At 35.5% G+C, this 22,126-nt stretch overlaps 3 protein-coding genes across 13 annotated transcripts in view; 1 reads left to right on the top strand and 2 right to left on the bottom strand.

Annotated features, from left to right (window-relative positions):
* The window catches only part of inaE (inactivation no afterpotential E), a 99,794-nt gene extending 91,728 nt beyond the window's left edge, over nucleotides 1-8,066 (top strand). For 6 of the 10 annotated variants that reach the window (XM_043425692.1, XM_043425521.1, XM_043425607.1 and 3 more), the window contains 5 exons: nucleotides 1,698-1,764; nucleotides 1,893-2,233; nucleotides 3,632-3,979; nucleotides 4,950-5,124; nucleotides 5,435-8,066. In XM_043425692.1, the coding sequence (XP_043281627.1) occupies nucleotides 1,698-1,764; nucleotides 1,893-2,233; nucleotides 3,632-3,979; nucleotides 4,950-5,124; nucleotides 5,435-5,716 (1,213 nt within the window). In that variant the 3' untranslated portion in view covers nucleotides 5,717-8,066. The remainder of the gene's footprint in view (nucleotides 1-1,697; nucleotides 1,765-1,892; nucleotides 2,234-3,631; nucleotides 3,980-4,949; nucleotides 5,125-5,434) is intronic. The other 4 variants (XM_043425771.1, XM_043426029.1, XM_043425942.1 and 1 more) reach the window with 4 other exon arrangements.
* A 712-nt stretch (nucleotides 8,067-8,778) lies between these two features.
* Nucleotides 8,779-10,112, bottom strand: LOC122414678 (protein Asterix). The gene is made up of 2 exons (XM_043426244.1): nucleotides 9,846-10,112; nucleotides 8,779-9,486 (listed from the first exon to the last, which is right to left on the bottom strand). The coding sequence occupies exon 2, from the start codon at nucleotides 9,483-9,485 to the stop codon at nucleotides 9,153-9,155; it is 333 nt and encodes a 110-aa protein (XP_043282179.1). The 5' UTR covers nucleotide 9,486; nucleotides 9,846-10,112; the 3' UTR covers nucleotides 8,779-9,152.
* Nucleotides 10,113-10,603: 491 nt separating this feature from the next.
* Nucleotides 10,604-12,534, bottom strand: U2A (small nuclear ribonucleoprotein polypeptide A'-like U2A). 2 transcript variants are annotated; one of them, XR_006262897.1, is made up of 5 exons: nucleotides 12,331-12,534; nucleotides 12,053-12,093; nucleotides 11,274-11,853; nucleotides 10,922-11,026; nucleotides 10,604-10,675 (listed from the first exon to the last, which is right to left on the bottom strand). XR_006262897.1 is itself a non-coding variant. In XM_043433977.1 (4 exons), exons 1-4 carry the CDS (start codon nucleotides 12,410-12,412, stop codon nucleotides 10,986-10,988), a joined length of 744 nt encoding a protein of 247 aa, XP_043289912.1. In that variant the 5' UTR covers nucleotides 12,413-12,534; the 3' UTR covers nucleotides 10,604-10,985. The 2 variants fall into 2 exon arrangements, 1 of the variants encoding a protein (XP_043289912.1); XM_043433977.1 differs by having other exon boundaries at nucleotides 10,604-11,026.
* Between the last annotated feature and the right edge of the window lie 9,592 nt (nucleotides 12,535-22,126).

The following is a 22,126-nucleotide window of genomic DNA, read 5'->3' as shown; positions in this document are numbered from 1 at the left end:
AATAGAAGAATTAGTCGAATTCCATTGATTTTTTTCACTCGTTCGTTGCTTCGTTCTATGAATTAACGATTGTTCTCGATCAAGCATTTACAAAATTGAATGGAGGGAGTCGATAAACTTTACGAAGATAAAAATTCGCGCTGACAACAAAATTTGTCCCAAATAAGCAACAAAAGACATTTTTTATTTATAATTTTTGAACTTTGTATAAAAACTTGCTTCGAAAATGCCATTCGTATCGAAAATTCATCAAAATTGTTTCAATTTGTGAAAAAAAATGAAAATTCCATTAATTTTATCATGATTTTCATTCAACTTACTTTTGGACACTGTCCAATTGTCGTTGGATAACTTACGTTCAATATTCTCTATCTTTCATAGGCAAAAATTTGTTTTCAGTGTACGATAATTGAGAGTAGCAAAAATCCACGTGTGAGAGCACACCGACAATCATTTTATCGTATAGTACCATAAAATTGCACAGTATAACACCTCATAAAATAGTCTTTACACATATATTCGTACCTCCACTAAAAACATAAGGTGACCTCCACCAAACATAATTGGAAGGCTTTCAATTTCAACGATCACATAGCCAGCCAATGTGTATATTTACTTGAGACTGCAAAAATCCATTGATCACACAGATTCATGCTACAGGCAAGCAAGTATTTCTATATAAAAATAGCTCATTTCGTCTTATTCATCGAAATCACAGACTTCAAAGCGAATCACTCACGGTCGTCGGAATATAATTATTTATTTTTTTTGGTATAAACAAATACCGTGTATTTGGTAGCATGCGTCGGTAAAACTCGCCATTTGTTATTATTCATGTACATAAAAGTTATCGTGAACATAAAAAAATCAAAATGTATATTAAAACTGCATGCGCGCTTCGTGATCAGACGAAAAATTGAGCAGCAAAAAGTCGTAAGGTCTGCTGCAATAATCGCACAAAAATGCATCCCATTCGACGTTTTCAAGTAGAAAAAGCACAAAACACTCGATCAGAATCGTTTCCTTCAGACTGCATGTAGTAGAACTCATTGTGTAAAGTACTCATTGAAACACGATTTCTCAAACGTCACGCTATTCTTCAACATGTCGATACCATACGTCGTATTTTCATCTAAAAAAATCCACTAAAAGAATTATACTTCGTGAATTACTGTGAGAATCAGAGAAATTAAAAACGAACAATGAACGCTTAGAATATATATTGAATCAATAAAAATTGTGATGATAATAAAATCTCTGATGAAATAGCAAATTTCGTAAAATTCAGTTACAATCGTAATTCGAACCTGAAATATTTCAGTAACGAAATCTTAAAATTTTTCAAAACAATCTTCTCAATCCTATTTTTATTGCGTAATACTTTCTTTTCACTGTACTTACCGTTTACGTATGTCTTCGACGAAAAATTCATATTTTAATACAAATTTGAATAATTCTTCATAAAAATTCACTGCTTAATTCTTTTGGTGGATGCTCTGTACAGCTGTCATGAATTCCTGAGGAATCATTAAACCCATGACTCTTTGTTCTTCATTTACAATAACATTTATTTTAATCCATCCGAACGTTAACAGAAAAATGACGAAGGTTTAATTCGTATTTAAAAAATGAAAATCCCTCCCTCCCTCCCTCTGATCGGTACGATATCTGGCACAATTTCTTCGCGATTCATGCAGGATCCTACTATGGACTCCGACCGAACTCGATTCAAATTTCGCGCTCTCGCGTGGGTCTCTCGCTGCGGTACGCGCTCTAAGTATACTAAAATACATACATAAAAATATATAAAATCTCGATAAACGATGAGGCTAAGCGCGATCGGAGAAAAGACAAATGATTATTTGAAATGACGTCGTCGGGATACGGATCAGGTTGTAACGACGCTCGGACCAGCGAAGCCACAACGCTTGCCATCCAGCTCCTCACCAGAAGCCTCCGAAGCTCGGGAAATTAACGATATTCATGAAATCGAGATCGAACAAGAAATGAGGGCTCTACTGTCACCGCCCAGCCCAGCCAAATGTGGGTCTCTCACCGCTGGCACACCACCCCACAGACTTTGTCTTGAGACGAGCTTTACCTCTCTGCAAAGCCCAACGGAATTCCCACAAGCTGGACGCGAACTCAGCGTCGATTCTCACGGACTACCTTGGGAGTACGTCAGCCTCGCGAGCGAATTAATCAACACACCGAAACCTGATGACCACAAATTGTAAGAACACCACCTTTCAAGCCCTGCCTTCCAAAACTTACGACCATTTTTTAATCTTAAATAACTCAGTTGCTCCCATTGAATCCTCGTTCTACTCCAGGCCTTTTACAAAATTTTCTTTTTCCAACACCCCGAAATCCACCACGCGGATACAATTGAGCATCCGGAATTCCGCGAAAGGAACATTTATTGTAACGTTCGCAGGATGAAATCTTATTCCCGAACGATTTACCTACGAAAAATCGAATCCCTTTAGACATTTTAAGGTCTCCTTGACTTTGGCTCGTCGAATCAAGAGAGTCATAAGGTCTGTATGATCTCGATAATCCAAAAATCTTTCCTAACCACCAAGAGTTTTATCTTTTCGATTCTCCAATTACTCGATGAAAATTCTAAACAACTGTAAAACGATTCATGCCCCCCGTCAGCTCGGTTACTATTTTCGTTTCATAACTTTGTGGAATTCCCTAAATGTGCTAAAAAAATACAGGGAAATTGCATATCGTTGAATGATCTTTTGTTTCGTTTCGAAATTAACCTTCCTCAATGAAGAATTGCTTGAAATTATCTTCATCCCAGTAAACTTTTTGATATTTTATTGAAGTTTGATAAATGGCAGTAAACAAAACGTCTACAACGGGGGAATCGGCGATTTATATTCTCATAATAACGCATACTTTCGCTCATAACGCCTCTTTCATCTTTTCATTGGGATCATTGTGCTCCAAATACCAAGTAAAACAATAAACGTGAGATATAAAGCTACTTTCATTCTTGCTTAATGTGCTAGCTTTATCGAAATTGCACTCTATCACTCACCGCTATTAATACTCGTAATCTTCATTCTTGAACACTCTCGTTGATCTCATTATCATCAATAAAAATGTGAAAAATAATGTGGTTGCTTGCAATGCGTATATTCACGAAATTACACCTAAACTCGCACAATGAAAAATCAAACAAGAGTCTAGGTAAGCTTCACAAATACGAAAAACCGAAACTCGTAGAATTGTACACTCGCGAGTGCAACGATTTCTCATCACTGACTGTGAACGAAAGAGATGGAATCTCGATGGAATAAATCCGAGGATGCCTTCGCACATTCGATCAGGATCTGAAAATGTTTCGATCAAAATTTCAGATTTTTAGTATTCAAAATTGGGTTCAACGAAAATATCTTCCGATGCATTGTTATTTTTCGTAAAGAATACGAAGGAGTGAAAAAAACATTTCCGAAGTAAGAACCTGAAATTTTGATAGAAAAAAACTTTTGACAGTGAATTTAAGTGTCAAAGTTTCGTAGTCTCCAGCAACTATTCAGTGACACAATAATCGAGTCATGAAAATTCAATTTGCTATGAAAGAATATAAAATTGAATAAAAATAAAATTTCGTCAGATCGAATCATCCACTGGACTGGGATTGCACACCGAGGATAGCGCCCCTTGCGACACCGGAAACGATGTCCGAAACATCTAGCAATCCACCGTCCCCTGTGCCACCGCCGAGACCGATGAGACGAACACCCAAGATCCCGGGAAACTTGTCGACGGCGGCGGACGATCTCAAGAGCAACCTTCACTTCGCGATGCTCTCGGCTAAAAATTATCGTCTCCGCGAGGATACCGCGGGCAGCAATAGCAGCAGCGGTAATAGCGAGGCGAGTTACGAAAGCGCGAGAAGTCTTCAGGTTGCTAGTCTTCCGCCGCCGGTACCAAGAAGACGCGATTCTGCCAACGTTCGAGGGTATCACAATTTTTATCTCCATTTTTTATTTTATTGTTCCTGCGTTCACACTTTCGGGGTGTTTATATTTTTGATAAAATGTTACAGTTCATTATTACCAATTACTTTGTGAAATTCTGACTGTTGGTTAATAGCGAATTTTTCATCATTTTTGTAGCCTCGACATAAGAATTTTAAAAAAAATTTCCCAGTTTTTGGAGTTTGATGGAACGAAACGATTTTCTTAAGAAAGTCTTGAAATTTACAAAGACATTCAATGGGCAGTCGACTGACGCGCATATCAAATTTTAAAGGGTTCGTTTTATTGGTTATTTAAATAAACGTGTTTAAATATGAAGAAAAACACACAGATTTATAGGGACTGTGCCTAAAAAATCGTTCATCTTTCCATATAACGAATGAACGCTTCTTACGAAGTTTATGAAAAAGTACACAATAACAATGAAGCAGTATGTAACGAAGGTCTGGGAAAAAATTCGAGAAGATTGTCTTACTAGTAATAAAGATATTACGTTAAAGATTGAACGAAATTGGTAATGAGCACTCGTATTAACCTCACATTTGCTTATTTCAGCATAATTTTGTTTCTTCTTGGCTTGGGCCATTTCTGTTATAGCCTTCTGTCTTTTTATTAACACATTTTTCTTTATCCATTTCCCTTTGCGTTTTCTAAAGCGATTTTTTACTTAAAAAGCTGTAGTATTTTAGCCAGGGACGAATAAAATTTTGGGTTCAGTCAGTGATGGATCCCCGTTCAATTAATGGCCTGCAATTTCGATCGCCAAAAAATAAGTTGAAAAAATGTATTTACAATTTCGAATGAATAACTCTGACATTAATTTAGAGTGATAATATCTTTAATTAGGAAGTAAAAATCGACCCAACTTCGACACTCAATTTTATTGTATTGATTATTAATTTTCGTTGACATTTTATACTAAATTATTATGGACTGTGCCATTAAAATTAGCAGAGAACATGGAATATGCACAGCTGCATGCTGTCAGGACGATGGCTCAGAAAATTCTACCCCATCCTCAGGGCATTCTGACAGAATAGTACACGGCTCACATCGAGTGCAGATTGACTATCGTTCCGAAGACAATGACACTAATGGATCGAGTCTCGATTTCTACGAAGCGAAGGTACTTTTTCATTATTCTTCAGCAGAGGGATGAATAATATTATAATTTTTAGTCGATACCAAAAAATGAATCTTTTGAACGAATTATTCATTTTTTTCGAAAATCTCAAAATTCATTTCAAGTCAAGTTTTCATCTGTTTTTGAAATCTCATCGTTTTTTTATATTTTTTTGAAAATAAGATATTTAGAATAGTCGTAGCATTATTAACAATTGTCAATCTGACACACTCAATTAGTTAAGTAAATTGAACCAAGAATATTGAGCCAACAAGCTGGGTTTTTGATTTACTATTTTTCATAATATTTTCAGAGTTCTTCCGGCCAACGTGACAGTAGCAACGACGTATTTTTGAGTGTTAGAAGTTCGCCAGAGTGCAAAGGGCTGATGGCACCAGCGACTGATTTAGGTGCCGAATGGAAAAAGAGACTCGACCCTTCCTCACTTCCGGTTGACGCGTCACTTCCACTTCTTCGTGGTCTTTCGCCCACACCAACGCCCGGACAACACTCTAGCTCACCGTTTTTCAATGTGAAACGAAAAAAATACGTTTATCCAATAACTCTGGTCGGGCGTGGAGAGAGCAGCGTTTAACGAACTTTTATACTCGTTGATCGAAAGTGAATGAAAAACGGTGAAATCGGGAGAGAGAGAGAGAGAGAGAGAAAACAAAAATACACACTCGTTGCGAATGAATAATCTAATTGATCGAAGCGGCACAGACGTGGCTTCAAACGGGACCACGAAATTGCAACTTTAACTACATTTATTTCTTACTCAGATTTTATCTTTTTAACACACTTAATTATCGTGACTACCACAGGCCTGTGCCGCTATTTTCGACTTATATTTTAGTTCTTCAATGAAACTACAAATATTTCAATTGCAGCAGGCCAGGAGAAAATTTTCGTCAATTCCAATCTTCGAGTGGCAAATGATGTGAATGGATGGAGTACTTTTAACGATAACGAGCGTACGGAAGAACTTGAAGTTAAAAAAAAAAAATGTCAAAAATTGTTGCCTCGTGAATTCCTTCAAATTATCAAAAAATGTTAACGAAATGTGCAACTTTTTATTCAAAGTTGTCCAATCGCAAACTCTCCATTTCTATTTTTTTAAAACTCCGTTTGTTCAATAAAAGCTGCACGTGAACTTACACGGGAATCCTGCAGCGGGACATGTTTATTTCGTTGTTTCAGAGATTTGTTATAAATATTACGAATTGCAACGACGAATCGTTCCTCTTTCTCGGGGATATTTAATAATAATTTAGCCATGTCAAAACCGAATAATTTTTTGAAGCTGGATCCTTTCGGAGGAACTTGCGCTTGTGGGAAAAACTGGAAAATTATAGAAATACAGATTTAAATGTGTGGGAACTGCAAAGAAAAAATAAAATTGTAGAAAATTTTCTAAAAAAACGAACAGCAAGGATACTACAAAAAATATATTTTTCAAACGTATCAGAATAGTTCTTTGAACATATATTATATCTGCTAAGCTAAAACTTTACTATAATAAATGAAGGTTCAAATCATCATATCTAAATAATAAAAATTTGTCGACACTGAGTATTTTCCTTTTCCTGGGTGCAAGAATGTTAAACCGTGCGGATTTTCCAGTTTCAAAAGTAGTCGGAATTTATGAAAACAAAGAACGAATTTAGTATGTTTATTATGTAGAAAATTTGCACAGGCCTATTTAGAATCGAGCCCTCGAATGTGTCTTTCGATTCAATTTTTCTTTATATTTTAACACTCGTTTCTATCGCTGATACATACAATTACTTGATGAGAGGTAGAATTTTTGGGGAAAAATTTAATGAGCAATTTGAAAGATTCAAGAATAACATATTCGACAAATTTTAGCAACTGTATTCATATAGTGACGAGACGTTGTCAAAACATCCTTCAAAGCGGACGAGCCGAATATAACATTGCTTACATGTCTACAGGGAAACAAAGTTTTTTAATTAGTCGTTTCAAAGTCTGCATCAGTGAAATGCAACAAGAACTTCTTCCTGTGTTTTGGGAAGAGCACTTTTTGCAGTCCTACTTCAAATATTGGTAGTAATTTTCTGGTAGATGGTAGAAAAAAAGGCTCACCAAAGCCTTTTTTGTCGAAAGATTCAAATTTTTAGCGATAACTCTTCTTTTCTTTAAAATTTTTTTTTTATTTCTCAGTTCTCAATCATTCAATTATTTCTAAACTGGAATATCGTTTCACGATGGATTTTGACGATGCGAGCTTGAACTTCGTTGGAATTGAATTTTTTAGCACGTCTTTTTATTAGTAGCCTCGAAAAGAGAATGAATAAGTCAAGCAAAAAAACACGATTGAGTCAAAAAGACCGAATAAAACAAGTAAAAAGGTCGTTCAGGTTGAAGATCTTCGTTAGTAAACAACATTTTGCCATTGAATAAATTTTCTATCGATTTTCTGCCAGAGCTGACCACAAAGAGACAATTTTAGAAATTGTAGGAAGCAAAAGAAAAAATGTTGATGAATTCATAAAAGTGTGAGGAAGTGAAGGAGACGATACGATTGATTACGTAAAAAAAGTGTGTGAATATATTGAAGAGAATAAAATTAAAATAAATGAATTATGCAAGCGGCCATGTACTTTTGGAGACTTGGCTTATTTACTAAATCTCGTCAAATGCCGAACAATTGAAATGAAACGCTCGAGAAAGTGTGTGCGTGTGTATGTACCGTATAGATTGTGTATAAATTAGAAACAAAAAGACAACAAAATATAACAGTCTAGTCAGTATTTTCCCTGTATGCCTAGAACAGTGAAATACGTAAAGCTTGTCGCAGAGTGATATTTATCGGTAGAGATGAAGGAAGATGAAAAAATAATTGCAGAGGTGCAACAAAGTGTTAATATTAATCTGTGAGAAAAACAATAATTTATAAGAAATAAAAAGTATAATGTCGATCAGTTTTCACTTTATTTCTTATTTTCATCCTTTAGATCATTATTTGGATATACTTCTGGCCCAAAACAAAAAGTCGGTGGGAGCTCGAGCACTATCTCACCTTCACGATTCAAACACGAAGTTAGTCTGATTGTTTTTTTTTCTTTTCACATCACTCGGACTGAAAAACAATGAAAAACAAAGATGAGCTCATCGATGGTTTGTTGTTTTTTTCCATGCCATTAGCAATTAAGTCAATTATCCCCCAATAGTGAGATACCGTTATTTGATTAAATATAATTGGACGTTTAGGAAACTTTTACTTTTTAGAGACAAAAGGACGTATCGTGAGATGGCAACGAAATTTTATCTGCATATTAAAACTTTACCTTTGCAATGTAAATACTTTACCGGTTTATGATATTTTATTGCATTTAAAATCTTGGTAGCAATAATTAATTCATGTGGCGCTGAAGCTTGCGACGTGAGAGTCCAACAAAATGATCTAAAAAAAAAACGCAAATAATTCGAGTAAATCTCCAATTTTGTTCCTTGCCGAATTTGAAATTTGTAGCTTTTCAACCTACACCAATGATTAGTGGAATAAAATATTGGCGAATTATGAATCTTTTTTCTTTCATTTCGTTGGACTACAACGTTGCAAACTTCAGCATCGTTAATTCATTCAATAACAATGAGCTTGGGAACTGGGCTGAAACTGTATGTATTCGATACTTCAATGCGTTACCACATATATATTTTATTTTTTACACAATGATTGAATTCTCTAAACATTATCGTAGATACTCAAAATTACACCTCCATTCGTTATTCTCTATTTAGGTCAATTGATTTCTCAAATTCGAGATTAAATATTCTTCAACTTTGTTCATGATACGTTTCAATTTGAAAGTTATGCACTAGTAGAAAAGTATTAGAAAATGGTTGATTTGTTCTGAAAAACATTGCATTTTTAGGAAATTTTAATACCCATTCGTTAAATTTCTCTGTTTGAATATTATTGTAGATTTGCAAGTCACACTCTGAAGAATGAAACCGCATTATTATTAATTAAATGTATCGTTGGCTGGAAGTTCTACTTTCAACGTTTATTGCATCGCAGAAGCCCAAGGCGGAGTCATTGGCTGTGGATTTTGTAAATAACACATTACGACTGCAGATGTCGATAGCATGAAACTACTAAGTATTTGTTTGGTATCCTCGCTGGCACGGGAATTGGCAAAACTTATGCAAGAACAGTAAAGAGCAGCCCAGGATGACCATTTGAGCCTCATCATAAGGCCACACATGCTGAATACCATTCCGAGAATATTCATGTAATCTGGTGTCAAATCATCACCAGGCTGTGCCTGAGTACTGGTTACTGACTGTTTATAGCGTATCTCCCTATCAGGACGTCTTGGATCAGTAGAATTGATCATTCTGAAAATATTCAAAACTAAAATTCAGTTTTTGATAGTATAAATAAAAGTTTTGGGTTTTTGTCATGACAGAAAAATAATTAATCTCTTAGCTTCACAAACCCTGAATACTAAAATTTTTACAAGGTGAATTATTGATTTAATTGATTGAATACAACGTGAATACATTGAATACAGTTGAAAGATTTATATGGAAACAAATTGGAAACTTCTATTTTGAAATAGAAGTTGATAAGGCAAAGTTGTATTTCGCGTAACCTTAAAAGTTTAAATTCGTTCTACTTTTTCATAACTTATTAGTTTGCCGTGCATTATACTGAATTTTGAAAAGCCATATTAAATAATTAACTAATTACTTACGTGGTTTTCTAAGAATCCTCTGAGAAAAAATATTACGATTCGTGGAGAGGTTAATTCCAAAAAACTAATTTCACACTTCACTTCGGACCACTGCAATTTTTCCACTTGTGTGAGGTTTATAATGATCAAAAACTATTGAGGAAAAAATGTTGTATTTAAGGAATGGAATTATTTTCTATATGAAATGAATAAACAAAAACCATGGAACAGAATGATGGAGCCAAGTCAGTTAATGTGTGGTTAATGTGAAATCTGGAGCGATGGCTCTGCCCTCTAGGCCACTTGGCACTTTTGAAACAAACTAGATAGATGTTGCGTTCACGTTTAGTTTTGTTCGAGATTTTCTAAACAAGGTACTTGTTCTGCCGAGGTTCTACTGAGTCTTCTGATACAATACAGCAATGGAGTTAGGTTTTTAAAATTACAATTAATATTTTAAAATAGTTTTTTGGAACGATTTTTGAATAAAGCCGTCGCCTAAAAACCCAATTCTCCCAGTCCAGTCTATGATCCATAATCAGTAATGCTCGTTTTCTCCAACGTTAAACTGAGATTAAACTCGGTTCATCCTATCTCGAAACTATATGAAAAAAATTGAACTGAGTTTGAACCGCGTCGGAGAAAACGGCCATAAGTTAAATAACTCCTGAACCATGAAATAAGAAATACCGAAATAATTTCGAAACTATCGAGTAATTAACAATCATTCAATCTATTGAACCGAAAGGAAGATTCAAAACATGGGAATAAAACAATGCTTACAAGAGTAAATGTATTTATTATTTGATGCTTGTAACGAGGATTACAGTGGAAATCGAGTAGACTTCGGGCTGAAAGAAATAGGAATTCAAGTTAGAAATAATGTTCCTTTATTCTCAAGGCTATGAGAATTGTTTTATTCTCTTTGGAATCGCTTCGAGGCTTATGGACTATGATTCATTTTTGTTTGTACAAAAGTTTATTTTTTTTTAATACTGCAATTTGTGTAGTATGTACAGTATCTTATCAACTCAATAATTTCAAATATCAATGACTCCGTATAAGATTGCATTTTCGAAGGTTCACGATATACTTACTCCGGTTAAGACTTTTTTTTCTATCAACTTAAACTTAAACAAAACTTCGAATTTTACTGCAGATTCAATCGTCTTCTTCTTCCATTGCTTCGTGTCTAGAGTTTCCTGAAAAAAAAACCAAAAATTTCAACACGTTATTTTTCTAGATTTTTTATTACATTGAACAATCATTTTGTGACAATTATAGATGATTGCAACTGCTGCAAGCTAATTTATGGAAAAAATTCTAGCCTGAGAATTGTGTTAAGGAAGAAATTGATGCAGATGTGAAATAATTGTCAAATTTTAATCAGCGTAGCAATGAGCGAGGGTAAATCATGCGTGTATGATAAAATTCAGAAAACTCAAGTACCATTTTGACGTTTCTCATCACCCGGCACATGCCCAGATTGCAAGAGCTTGCTTAGTCTTTGAACTTCTTCCAGTGAGGATGCTTCAGATATAGCTTCGCGAATTTTAGCCCGTTCCTCAGGATTGGTCATAGGCTTGTCGGGGAGTCCAACTCCAGGTGCTTGCGATTTAGCTTTTTTAGCTATTTCTTTAGCCATTTCTTTGCCTCTTTTACTGCGGAAATATTCAATAGCCTCTGCTCGTTCTTTCTGCTTAATTTTTCTGAAATCCAGCAATCTCAACTGTGGAAATCTGTAAACGACGTATTCTCTGTACTGTCGTTTAGCAGAAACAGGATTCTGTAGGAGACATAAATTTTGAAGGTTTTTCAGCGGCACCAAAGGCTCCAAATCACCGAGTTCCTGTATCATATTTCCTGTTAACATCAAGCACTCCAGATTTGGTATACAATGCTCCAAGCCTTCGGATATTCTCACTATACGGTTATTATTGAAAAAGAGAGTTTTGATTCTTTTCAAGAGAGGAAAACCATCCAGTTTGCGTATGTCATTATCGGAGAAATCTATTGTATCGAACTGGTCCTGTAAATTACAATAATTATAGAACATCACTAAATTTCCAAATGGAAAGACTGAAATCAAACAATCAATCGACAAAAAAACTTTCTCAACAATGAATTATCAAAATTTTCAACTATTCTGAAGGTTGAGTTACATTTAATATGAGTTGTAATTCTTCATCACTTAGTCAATGAAATTATCATTGAAGAATTATACTAACCAAAGTTGCTCCAAGATTTTCGATTGTTGGAATTTTATAACCTGTAATGTTGAAAAAAATTTCATCTTTAATTTTACATCAATATTGAATGGTATTTTTTACAAAAAATATAATTCAGATGTTGAAATTACACATTTTTGTTGGTAAACATGAATCCGCACAGTAAATAAATATTTAAATTTAAATATGTTGAGAGATTTCAAAACGAGTAAGCGAAGAGGTTATACATGTGGTAATAAGACAGACGCGTTGCATTTACGCTCTCAGTATGAGCTTACCTCGCAGATCTAATTCACGATCTCGGACCGGATTAATGTATTGCATCGATTGTTGGATCAAGTCCGGTGTTAACTTGACCATTTTGTATAGAATTTATTGATTATAAAAATTATACAAATCGACCGACAACACCGGCTGTATAAAAATCTATAGTGCGTGATGACTATACCGTCAAACGAACCTTCGCATATGTGAAAAATAAGCCATGAAGTGTGCATCAGAGTAATAATGGCGGGACGATATTCGATATATCGAAGCTCGAATGCGCGTGAGTTCATTGAGATATATATAAAATGTAGAGCAAAGAATTATTCTCGTTATTTGCGTGTTTTTATATAATATTAATTAAAAACATTGAAAATTGACTCTCCCACCGGCTTTATATAAGCGAACGAATTTTTTTTCTCAATTACACCACAACATTTCACCGCCATAAGCTACGTTATGAAATCTCGTGAATCGGAATATCTCGAGTTCGAAGTGTTGAGTGCGTTCGCGTGTGCGACGAAACGTTTTATACTTTGAATCCCAAATTTTTCTCAAGTTTATCAATATTTTGACATTCGTCAACGAACACACGTCGGCAAGTATACACATTTTTTTTAATACTCGCAACTAGTATGTAAGAATTCATTTTAAGGATTTATCTCTGATAATCGAATTTAACGTCAAGTTTTCCTTGGTGGCTACAGTGCGAAGGGGTAGTGAAGGAGTTTTGTTGTGTACGCGCCCGTAAGGTAATAAAAGAATAATCGCACTTGAGAGTTAGTAATACGAAAAGCGCTAAGTCACCCATCCAAGTACTGACCGCACCCAACGCTGCTTAACTTCAGTGATCGGACGAGAACTTTTTTTTAAACTCTACTATAAATTTGATAAACATTACAATAACAGATGATACATCAAATGGTATAAAAACTATAGAAATATTTTCCGTAATTGTACGTAGTCCTTTGCCTTTCAGTTTAACCTACTATTTTCTCTTATTGTTCTGCTTTGTGTCGAGATCTTAGAAATGATATGTATTTGATATATTTTATTGGAAATTGTTAAACGTGGATCGTGTTATTGGATTTTATGTAGGAAAAATTTGAGTCATATTCATAAAAAAACCTACGTTTGGAAATTGTCAGCTTGGGAATGCAGAAATACTCTCCAAGTCTATTTTGTATTTTTACTTGTAAAATATATTCAGTACATCGTGAGGTAGTTTGTGTTTGTATTCCAAGGGTAGGTTGTGTATTTTCAGGTTTTTTTTATCTAGCTGTGCCTAGTGTGTTTATGTAATTGTGCCCAGTTGACGTCTAGTCCCATTTCGTAGAATTTTCCAGCCAATTCTTTGGTGTAGTCTTTAACAGGATATTTGTTCCATTACGTAAGTCGTCGGAGGCATTTGTTTTGGAATCTCTGTAATAATTGCAGATTTGTAGGTGCGATGCTACACCGTGCAGTATTATGGGTCGAAGGATCATTTTATAAATGAATAGTTTTCCGTTGAATGCCAATTTCGAGTTTTTTGCCATGAGAGGGTAGAGTTTTCTGAATGTAGCTATTGCTTTCTGAATGGTTTTGTTGATGTGGTTTTTGAATGTTAACTTGGAATCTAAATGTACTACTTCAAGATATTTGATGGGTTCGAATATTGGACTTTTTCTGTTAAATTTTTTAGAGAATACAATTACTACTGTTTTTCTTTCATTTAAGGCAGTTTCCCATTTTTTATAGAACTGTTGTAGCATATTTACATGAATTCGTACTTGTTTGGGGGCACTATTAGCACTGTGTGCATGGGCATAAATTAACGTATCGTCTGCAAACAGAGTTAATGCTGTTTTTTGGAAAGTTGGTAAATTATTGAGAAAAATATTTAATAATTTTGGATCTAGTACTGAGTTTTCGGGTGCTCCTGTTCTTATTTTTCTTTTTGTGGAGTGTACGTTATTATTGACTGTTGTTTGCAAGTGTCTACTTTTGAGATACTAGTTTATATATTTTATGAGTGAAATGGGATATTTGAATTCGATCATTATGTGTATTAGCCCATCGATGCAGACTCTATCGAAGGTTTTTACTGGTGCTTTCAGCATGGTATGGTCGTTGGTAGAAAAACATTGAAGTATGAGCAAACGTCAACGCGATCTACTATCAGAAACTTCGTTAAATATTTTATCAATTAAATAATCCGCGAAAGCAGGAAGAAAATCGCAGAGTTGAAACAATCTCGAAACGCATTCTGGGCAATGCGAGAACGAGAAATATAACGCAAAAGGATGCAATAAAATGACGAATTTACGGGGTTTAATGTGGTGCCAAGCGTGCACGCTATTCACGGCGCAATGGCACAAAATCCCTGTGCCATTTAAATGACACGGGCTCGAACGCGCGGCCGAGCTCATACACTTTCATTCTTATTACGTGGCAAGTGCACGGATTCGAAGTTATCGGTGTGAACAATGGCGTCAGAATTTGGCGCGTGAAATTCCTACGATTTGGAATTTCAGGAAACTTGTGTAGACGCAACCAGAAGTGATTTAGCAAGTATTATTTGACGCGCATGATAATACACGTGACAGGACGCAATGATTTTTCGCAGACTAACGTACGAATGGAGACGCATTTCCTATTTAAAAAATTAACGTCGAAAAATGAGAAATCATTGCAGAATTCGTTGCTTCTTGTCTTGGAGAACAAACTCGAAAAACAAAAACAAAAAAATCAACGAACGACAGCACACTTTGACAATAAAGCAAAATATCGCCCAGACGAAATGAGAATAAAAACTATAACCGCTGGGTCAAGACAGCGGAAAAGTCTCTCATTACCAAGTTGATTCAACTTCCTGCCAGATATGACACACAGGAGAAAATATATTCGTGCCAGAATGGATGGCCCACGTATTCGTCACGCTAATAAATCAACTTACAGTCCTAAGAATCGTTGAAATGAAATCTATCACGAATAAACGAAATTATTTAAATGTTCGAATTACATATTAAAAAATAGTAATCGTTTGATGCTCCCTTCCAATGTTCCGTTTTCAATAAAAAATTCATTTAATTCGATTTTAATCATGCTACCGGGTTAACGACTCTTGAGTTCGTACAACTCTCCAACATTTTTCTTACCATAATGGCTCCCCCTTGAGCACCCGAATCTTTAATAACTCTCATAAAACCGTTTTCAGAAGTTCGTGAAGTCGTAAGTGCCACATGCATATGGAACAAAGCATTTGCACTATGCGCACGTTTACGTGTGTGTGCATGGGCTTACGAAGTAAATAATTCATTTTGGTTTATCTCTTTGCTGCGCTGCCGATGCTACCGATAAACTGACGCAGGCGTTGTTGAAAGTTAAAAACTACCAGCACCGTTTAATGGACTAAATGGAATCGTTATTGAGTATGGTCAGTGGTTGCGGTTAGTATCGGAGCTTCAATCGTGTTCGGTGTCGAGGGAGATCAAATGATGAAAGACACTCTGAAAGATTGTTTCAAATCTCAATGGTTCAGTTATTATTTTTGTCATTTCATTTCATGATCCGACTAGCTCGCTCGAGCATTCCAACACGTTTCCGACCTATCCCAATACCATTGATCTCGAAAGTGTTGGTAACGCGATCGGTTCTGTAGCAAACATTGAAAAACAAAATAAATGCATGGCCTCTTCGCGTGTTTTTTACGAAAAACAGGCATTTCGCATTCGCTGCTCTTAAATCTAAAATACAGACTTGGCAAAAAGCAGTCTGTAAAATTTCCATTTGAAAATCACAAAGCACCGTTCGAAACTAAAAATTGAGATCACAAAAATTTCAAAAAAATTGTACGAACAAAAAAAATCCATAAACCGAAAAGTTGAAGCAAAGAAAAATGTTGCCGTTGTACTTGGCGTTTTATTCAACTTTCGAATTCGTGAGATACAGATTAATTAGATAACGTGAGCCAGAAAGCAAAATTCGCCAAGTACAACGGCGAAATTGCTTTTTTTGTTTCAATTTATTCGTTTATAAATTTTTGTTTATTTGTAATTTTTTTTTTAATATCTGTGATCCTAATGTTTTTGGTCGCAATTCGTTTCCGTAATGTTTTGTGTTTGCATTTTCTGCGGTTGTAATTTTTTAGCCTCTAATTTTTTTTCTTTCGTCATTACTCTTGTTAGTAAATCGATGAGCTTGGCAAGTTCTGCATTCATTTGACAACGTTTTGTTTCTTAAATAAAAAGTTTTTTGCTATTCTCGAATGAGAAAGTATCATTTTGCTATTTTCATCGAAGAGGGAAGAGGGAGAAGCAGAAAAAAAAACATCGACGAAACTAGAGCGAACGGTTTTAATCGAAAATCTGATACGACGTTGAAGTTTGCAACGTTGGAGTTCAACGAAATAAACGAAAAAGACATTTGTAATTCACCAATTTTTTATTTCACGAAATCATTGGTGTAAGTTGAAAAACCATGAATTGCAAATTCGGTATGAAATAAAATTGGAGAATTGCTGGAATTATTGGAGAGCTTTTTTACATCATTTCGTTGGACTCCAACGTTGCAAACTTCAGCGTCATAAATCTGATTGACTATACTTTGGAAGTTCACCGTGCAATTTCCCATTGATAAAATCATGGAAAATCGTCATTTTCAAACGAAAAGCTGCAAAAACAAGTGAGGAATGAAAAAAGAACTTTACCGCGACAGATTTTCCCCAGGATTTTTAATTTCCCGTCTGAATAAAAAACTCGCAGAGTGCCCAATACTTTTGGCCAAGGTTGTACCAGTTGGCGGATGAAGAAAAAGGTAAAACAAGATAAAAAATAAAAGAAAAAATCAAACTGGATATCACAACAACTTTAAAACGGAAGGTCAATGAGATTCGAAGAGAATTATCATCGCGATCGCTGAATCGGTTGCGTCTCTCGCACTCTGCGAAAGGAACACAAAGAAAATACGAAAAGGTTCGCGTGACTGCAAAAGCGGATAGTAAAAAACTACGTGATACGCGGTTTCGCGTTGTGAACTTACGAGGTGCTGTTTCTTCAGACTCGCCGGTCGAAACAACAGTTCAAAACCCGTTCAGGGTTAACCAGATGCTTCCGAAGAATCGCGATCGAAGCGAGAGCTACAAGTTTACATCAAAATAACATTTTTTCAGTCGCATCCGCACCCCACTGTAAAAAATTACAAGTTCAATGCTCGCTAATTCATTTGTGCAGTGGCTAGACTCATAAATATTCTACATATTTGCTTATTGATGGAAATTATCACGAAAGAAATAATTGATTGTGTTCTCGTCGTTCAAGAAATACTCCTGATTCAATCCGAATGACATTCATTCGAGAAAAACATGTTGCTCTTTCCAAGTGATATTGACATTTTTGAAAAACTGCTTCTGTGTGACCTACATTTTTTATCACCGTTCCCATTTTCTACTCAAATCACCAAATGTCATTAACTTCTTTATTTTCATTTATGAATAAGCAGATATCTTGAAAAAGATCGATCTGTGCTGACCACCTTGAGAAAAAAATGTTGTTTATCGAACCTCGTTCTGTTGGACGAAGAATGGGAGATTCCATGGTCTTGTTTGTCGAATGACAAATGATGCATCCTATTGGACTTGGTTATAAATATTTCTTGATGATAGATTTATTTAATTATCGATGACGAGGAATTGTGTTCAAACGATTGTTGCTATTTATTTGTTTATGCAGACTTTTTAGGTGCTTCGTTCGCTCGAATCCCCATTACGAAATAGACTGATCGTTGATCATTAGATCGATGACTCATTCGACACAAATTTATTCAATCGCTCTGGGTTTTCTCTGCTTCGGTCAATAACTTTTTTAAGCATTCACACATTTTTTTCTTTTTACCCACAAAATATATTGGTCAGAAGGAACGAGATTTCTCTCGAGCGACAAGATTTTTTTTTCTCGGTACATTGATCTTTGTGTTTTTGCAATACTGCAAAAAAATAAAAAATCAATGATTCATCGAGCAAAAAAGTATGTTTTTCTACGGATTTCTCCACCGTCGTATTTTACAATCGCACATTTCCTAATTATACTCCGTTCAATTTTATTCCATTTTCATTGGATATTGAAACATTGAAATATTGTAAATCGAGGGAGACGAAAAATGGATCGAGAACTGACAAGCTGTAAAAATAGAGGAAAAGGGGGACTGCGAATAGAACGGTGGAGGACCAGGGGGGCCAGCAAACCCCTGCACAAGAGTCTACCTAAAGTAAAAAACTGTCAGTATATTACGAAAAGTTTAAGATCATTTTGCACTTCATGAGGTTCTTTATGCTAAGATTAGACAGAGTCTCGGCTAGTATTTTAGGATGGCGATTGACCAAGGTCCAATCTTCCAGAAGCATCGTTTGGCATCTAAGATTCAAAGTACTAACCGTATTTGACGTTGATCATTAAGCGTCGAGACACCAATTTGCCTTCATCACTCCATAATCCTAAAAGACCTTTTTTCATGTGTTATTTTCGTTCCGTTGTTTTCAAACATCGAAGTAGTAAAGGTTACTGCGTTCACGTAGGTGAAAGAATTTTGGTAAACAACTGTCAGTTTCGAGGTTTTATGCGTCTGTGCAGCGCTGCGCATATGCGCCGAATACGAAGCTCTGTGACGTCTTTCGCCTCGGCCAAACAAGGTTTCACATCTTCACAGGATTTTCGATTGATCCGGATCACTACTAATGAGATATTTATTGAGAAACATGAATATTTAGGAGAAAAAATGATGGATCTGGAAGTGTAGAATATTCAAGGCGATCCCAGCGACTGGGACTATCGACCTAACCGAGCCAGTTCAACGTTTAACCAGCGATTGGCGAAAAACTCGTTCAAGTATTGTGCAAAAATAATAATAATATAAGCATGAATAAGCGCGAAGAAAAAGCGTTTGAATATTTATGAAAACAATTACGGATTGTGCGTAAAAAACGAAATAAAGAAAAAAAAAAAGATTCTCTCCAATAACATATTTCGAAGCACTGACCGATTTTCAAGCAAGTCTTAAGACGATGGATCAGTCGGTGATCACACCTCGAATTTTTGAAATTGAAACTCTTTGACATCGTTCGTCCGATTAAAATAATAAAAATGTCATCGTACGCAGCACGATCGCAAAAATCCGATGACATTTTTATTTTTTCGATCAGACGAACGATGTGGAAAAATTTCCTTGTCAAAATTTGCAGCTATCTCTCTCGCACTCACGGTTGTGATTACCGACTGATCCATCATCTTAATTCGTTCTGAAGCAATTTACGATCCTAAAATAGTCATTATTAATTTAGGTACTGCCTGGAACAATGACGAATATCTCAATAAATGATCATTCGAAAAACTACTGTTTATTACGTTGTCAATTCTCCCTGGAAATGATCACCTCGCCAACAGCATATGAAGCGACGCGATTTCATTATTTGCTTGACGGATTTCCCATAAAATAATGGAACCTCGTACTTGGTCAACGATTGGTACGTACAATGCTAGCAAAACGTTTTTGTAGTTTTGACTTTTTGATATTTCGTAACTCATCGAGAATAAATTCACAGCATGATTCTAAATGAATATATGAGAGGCAAAAGTAAGATTTTCAGGTAGCGTCACGACAAGATCGTCGATTGAAGCACGTTTAGAAAGAGAATTTGGATCTTACCTTGATACATAGACACATTGGGGATTACCATACCAGCTTCGAAAAACATGAAAATATAGCTAAAGACAACTGCGGAGAAAAAAGGTTCAGCACATGTTTTCGAGCAAATTGGAGGGAAAAAACTTGTGTGAATTTTCATTCATCATGATGACAAAGCATCGCTGATTGCATGAAAACTTTTTACTCACTTTAAATTCAGGCATAAAAACTTCTTATTATCTGTGTTTTATTCTTCTCGATTGTATCAATGAGAGGAATAAAAAATGGAGGTTTAAAACGATCGGGCAATTAGCAATCATCGTCAACACGTTTATTCTATTCAAACGTAAATCCTTTGAATAATTGGGGATGCATAATTGCAAGCAATTAGACCACAGAAGATTCTCGATCCGAAGTTACGAAGCGTCGAGATCTTATTACCGCGAAGAACGTTCGCGGACTTCCGTTTATTATATTACCTTTATTGTTTTCATCAATTTTTCTCTCCCCGCAGCCGCGACTACTTTTGATTCGTGGCCAGAGGCCTCAAGCACACCGACGATAAGGTACATTCAATAATCGTTGTGGCGTCAAGAGTTTTGAATTATTCAAGCGACGCTTATAACCATACACATGTGTGTCTTTATGCACAGGTCGATTGGACGCGAGCGTGAAATGTGCAATGCTCGTAAGAATAAGTTATTGATTAACAAATGACCAAGGAATCTTCTACAGCTCGCTTCGTATAGTGCTAATAATATTCTCGAACCGACTAGACCTCGATACTGAAAACTGTAAAAACCCAACAAGGAGACTGAGATTATCCGCTGAAAACTTCGGAGCAACTGACTATTCGGTTTGATATTTTGGTTGGAGAAAAACTCGTTTCATATAATGATAAAATCAGTGAGAAAATAGATTGAAAAAAAAGAATTCTATTCGCTTGAGTCATTCGTAATTTGATGCTTTATCGTTATAAAAATCCTGGTGTTGAGAATTCGTTTGCACACTTTTCGGGTCTTTCGTCGTTATTTTTACACCTATTCGTAACTCCGGATCACGTTAACGTAAACATTCGCTTATATCGTCTAGGAGAATCGCTTCTGGTACTGATAAATTGAATAATATTATAATAGCAAGAAATAGCAATAATAATGACAGAAAAAATATTTCTAAGGCACAATTTCGCGGGGTTAAAAAACGCTGGGGAATGCAATTTACAGTGGTACGAAATTTTCATTCTTTCGTAGATCTGAAAAGGCGAGCGAAAGGAGCACGCCGTTTTTAATGTAGTTTAATATGATTATTTGAAGGAATGAACAGTATAGTATTGGCATAGCGGTGACCCTTGTTGCAAGGATCACGCGTATGTTTCGTCAGAGTATAAATAACGGCGTTCCATTAGTCCGAGGTAATATAATTTATGATAAATTCATTCACGCCGGAGATAATGAACATCTGGAAGATACAAGCGAAGTTTGTGCACCTATTAAATGACGATTTTGGCGGGGGAAAAAGGTTTTTTCTCAATAAGAAAAATACTCTTGCGAGTCGAATATTTTGTTTGATTTCAATTTTTTAAAGTAGTTCATGCACGAATCGATTTTCTTAAGGAGTTTCGGTACAGGCGATACAATGTTGCCATGCTAATCCATGCTAAAAAAATTCAAAAATTCAAAAAGTTCAGAATTTTATAAAATTTGGTGAACATATTCTTTAGTACCAAATTTGACGACACAAATTTTTTAAGATTTTTCTTCTACACAGTTATCGAGTAATTGATCACTAAAGTTTACGTGTATAAGCATAGCGTTTCCATATATATAGGTATACATTCCGGGCATGAGAAATCTGCTTTAATGCGTAATTACTCGATAACTAAGTAGAAGAAAATTTTGAAAAAATTTGAGTTTTCGCACTTGATGTTGAAGAACATTATCACCAAATTTCATCAATTTCTTAATATTTTGACTTCTGTACTGAAACTCCTTAAGAAAGTCTTGAAATCTACACAGAGTTTCAATGGGTAGTAGTCTGACGCTCGCATCAAATTTTAAAGAGTTCGTTTTATTGGTTATTTTCATGAACGCGTTTAAATATGAAGAAAAACGCACAGGGGTGTAGGGACTATACGTAAAAAATCATTTACCT

Source organism: Venturia canescens, chromosome 1 (genome assembly GCF_019457755.1).
Source record: "Venturia canescens isolate UGA chromosome 1, ASM1945775v1, whole genome shotgun sequence".
NCBI lineage: Eukaryota > Metazoa > Arthropoda > Insecta > Hymenoptera > Ichneumonidae > Venturia > Venturia canescens.
The sequence above is the reverse complement of the archived record's forward strand: the minus strand, read 5'-3'. Positions and strand labels throughout refer to the sequence as shown.

What these genes read in the sequence shown, in the direction of transcription:
- LOC122414678 (XM_043426244.1), bottom strand. Translation starts at nt 9,485, where the DNA reads ATGATCAATTCTACTGATCCAAGACGTCCTGATAGGGAGATACGCTAT.
- U2A (XM_043433977.1), bottom strand. Translation starts at nt 12,412, where the DNA reads ATGGTCAAGTTAACACCGGACTTGATCCAACAATCGATGCAATACATT. An exon ending in AAAATCTTGGAGCAACTTTG is followed by an intron (nt 11,854 to 12,052) that starts GTTAGTATAATT and finishes TGTAATTTACAG; the next exon opens with GACCAGTTCGATACAATAGA. An exon ending in TGATGAGAAACGTCAAAATG is followed by an intron (nt 11,027 to 11,273) that starts GTACTTGAGTTT and finishes TTTTTTTTTCAG; the next exon opens with GAAACTCTAGACACGAAGCA.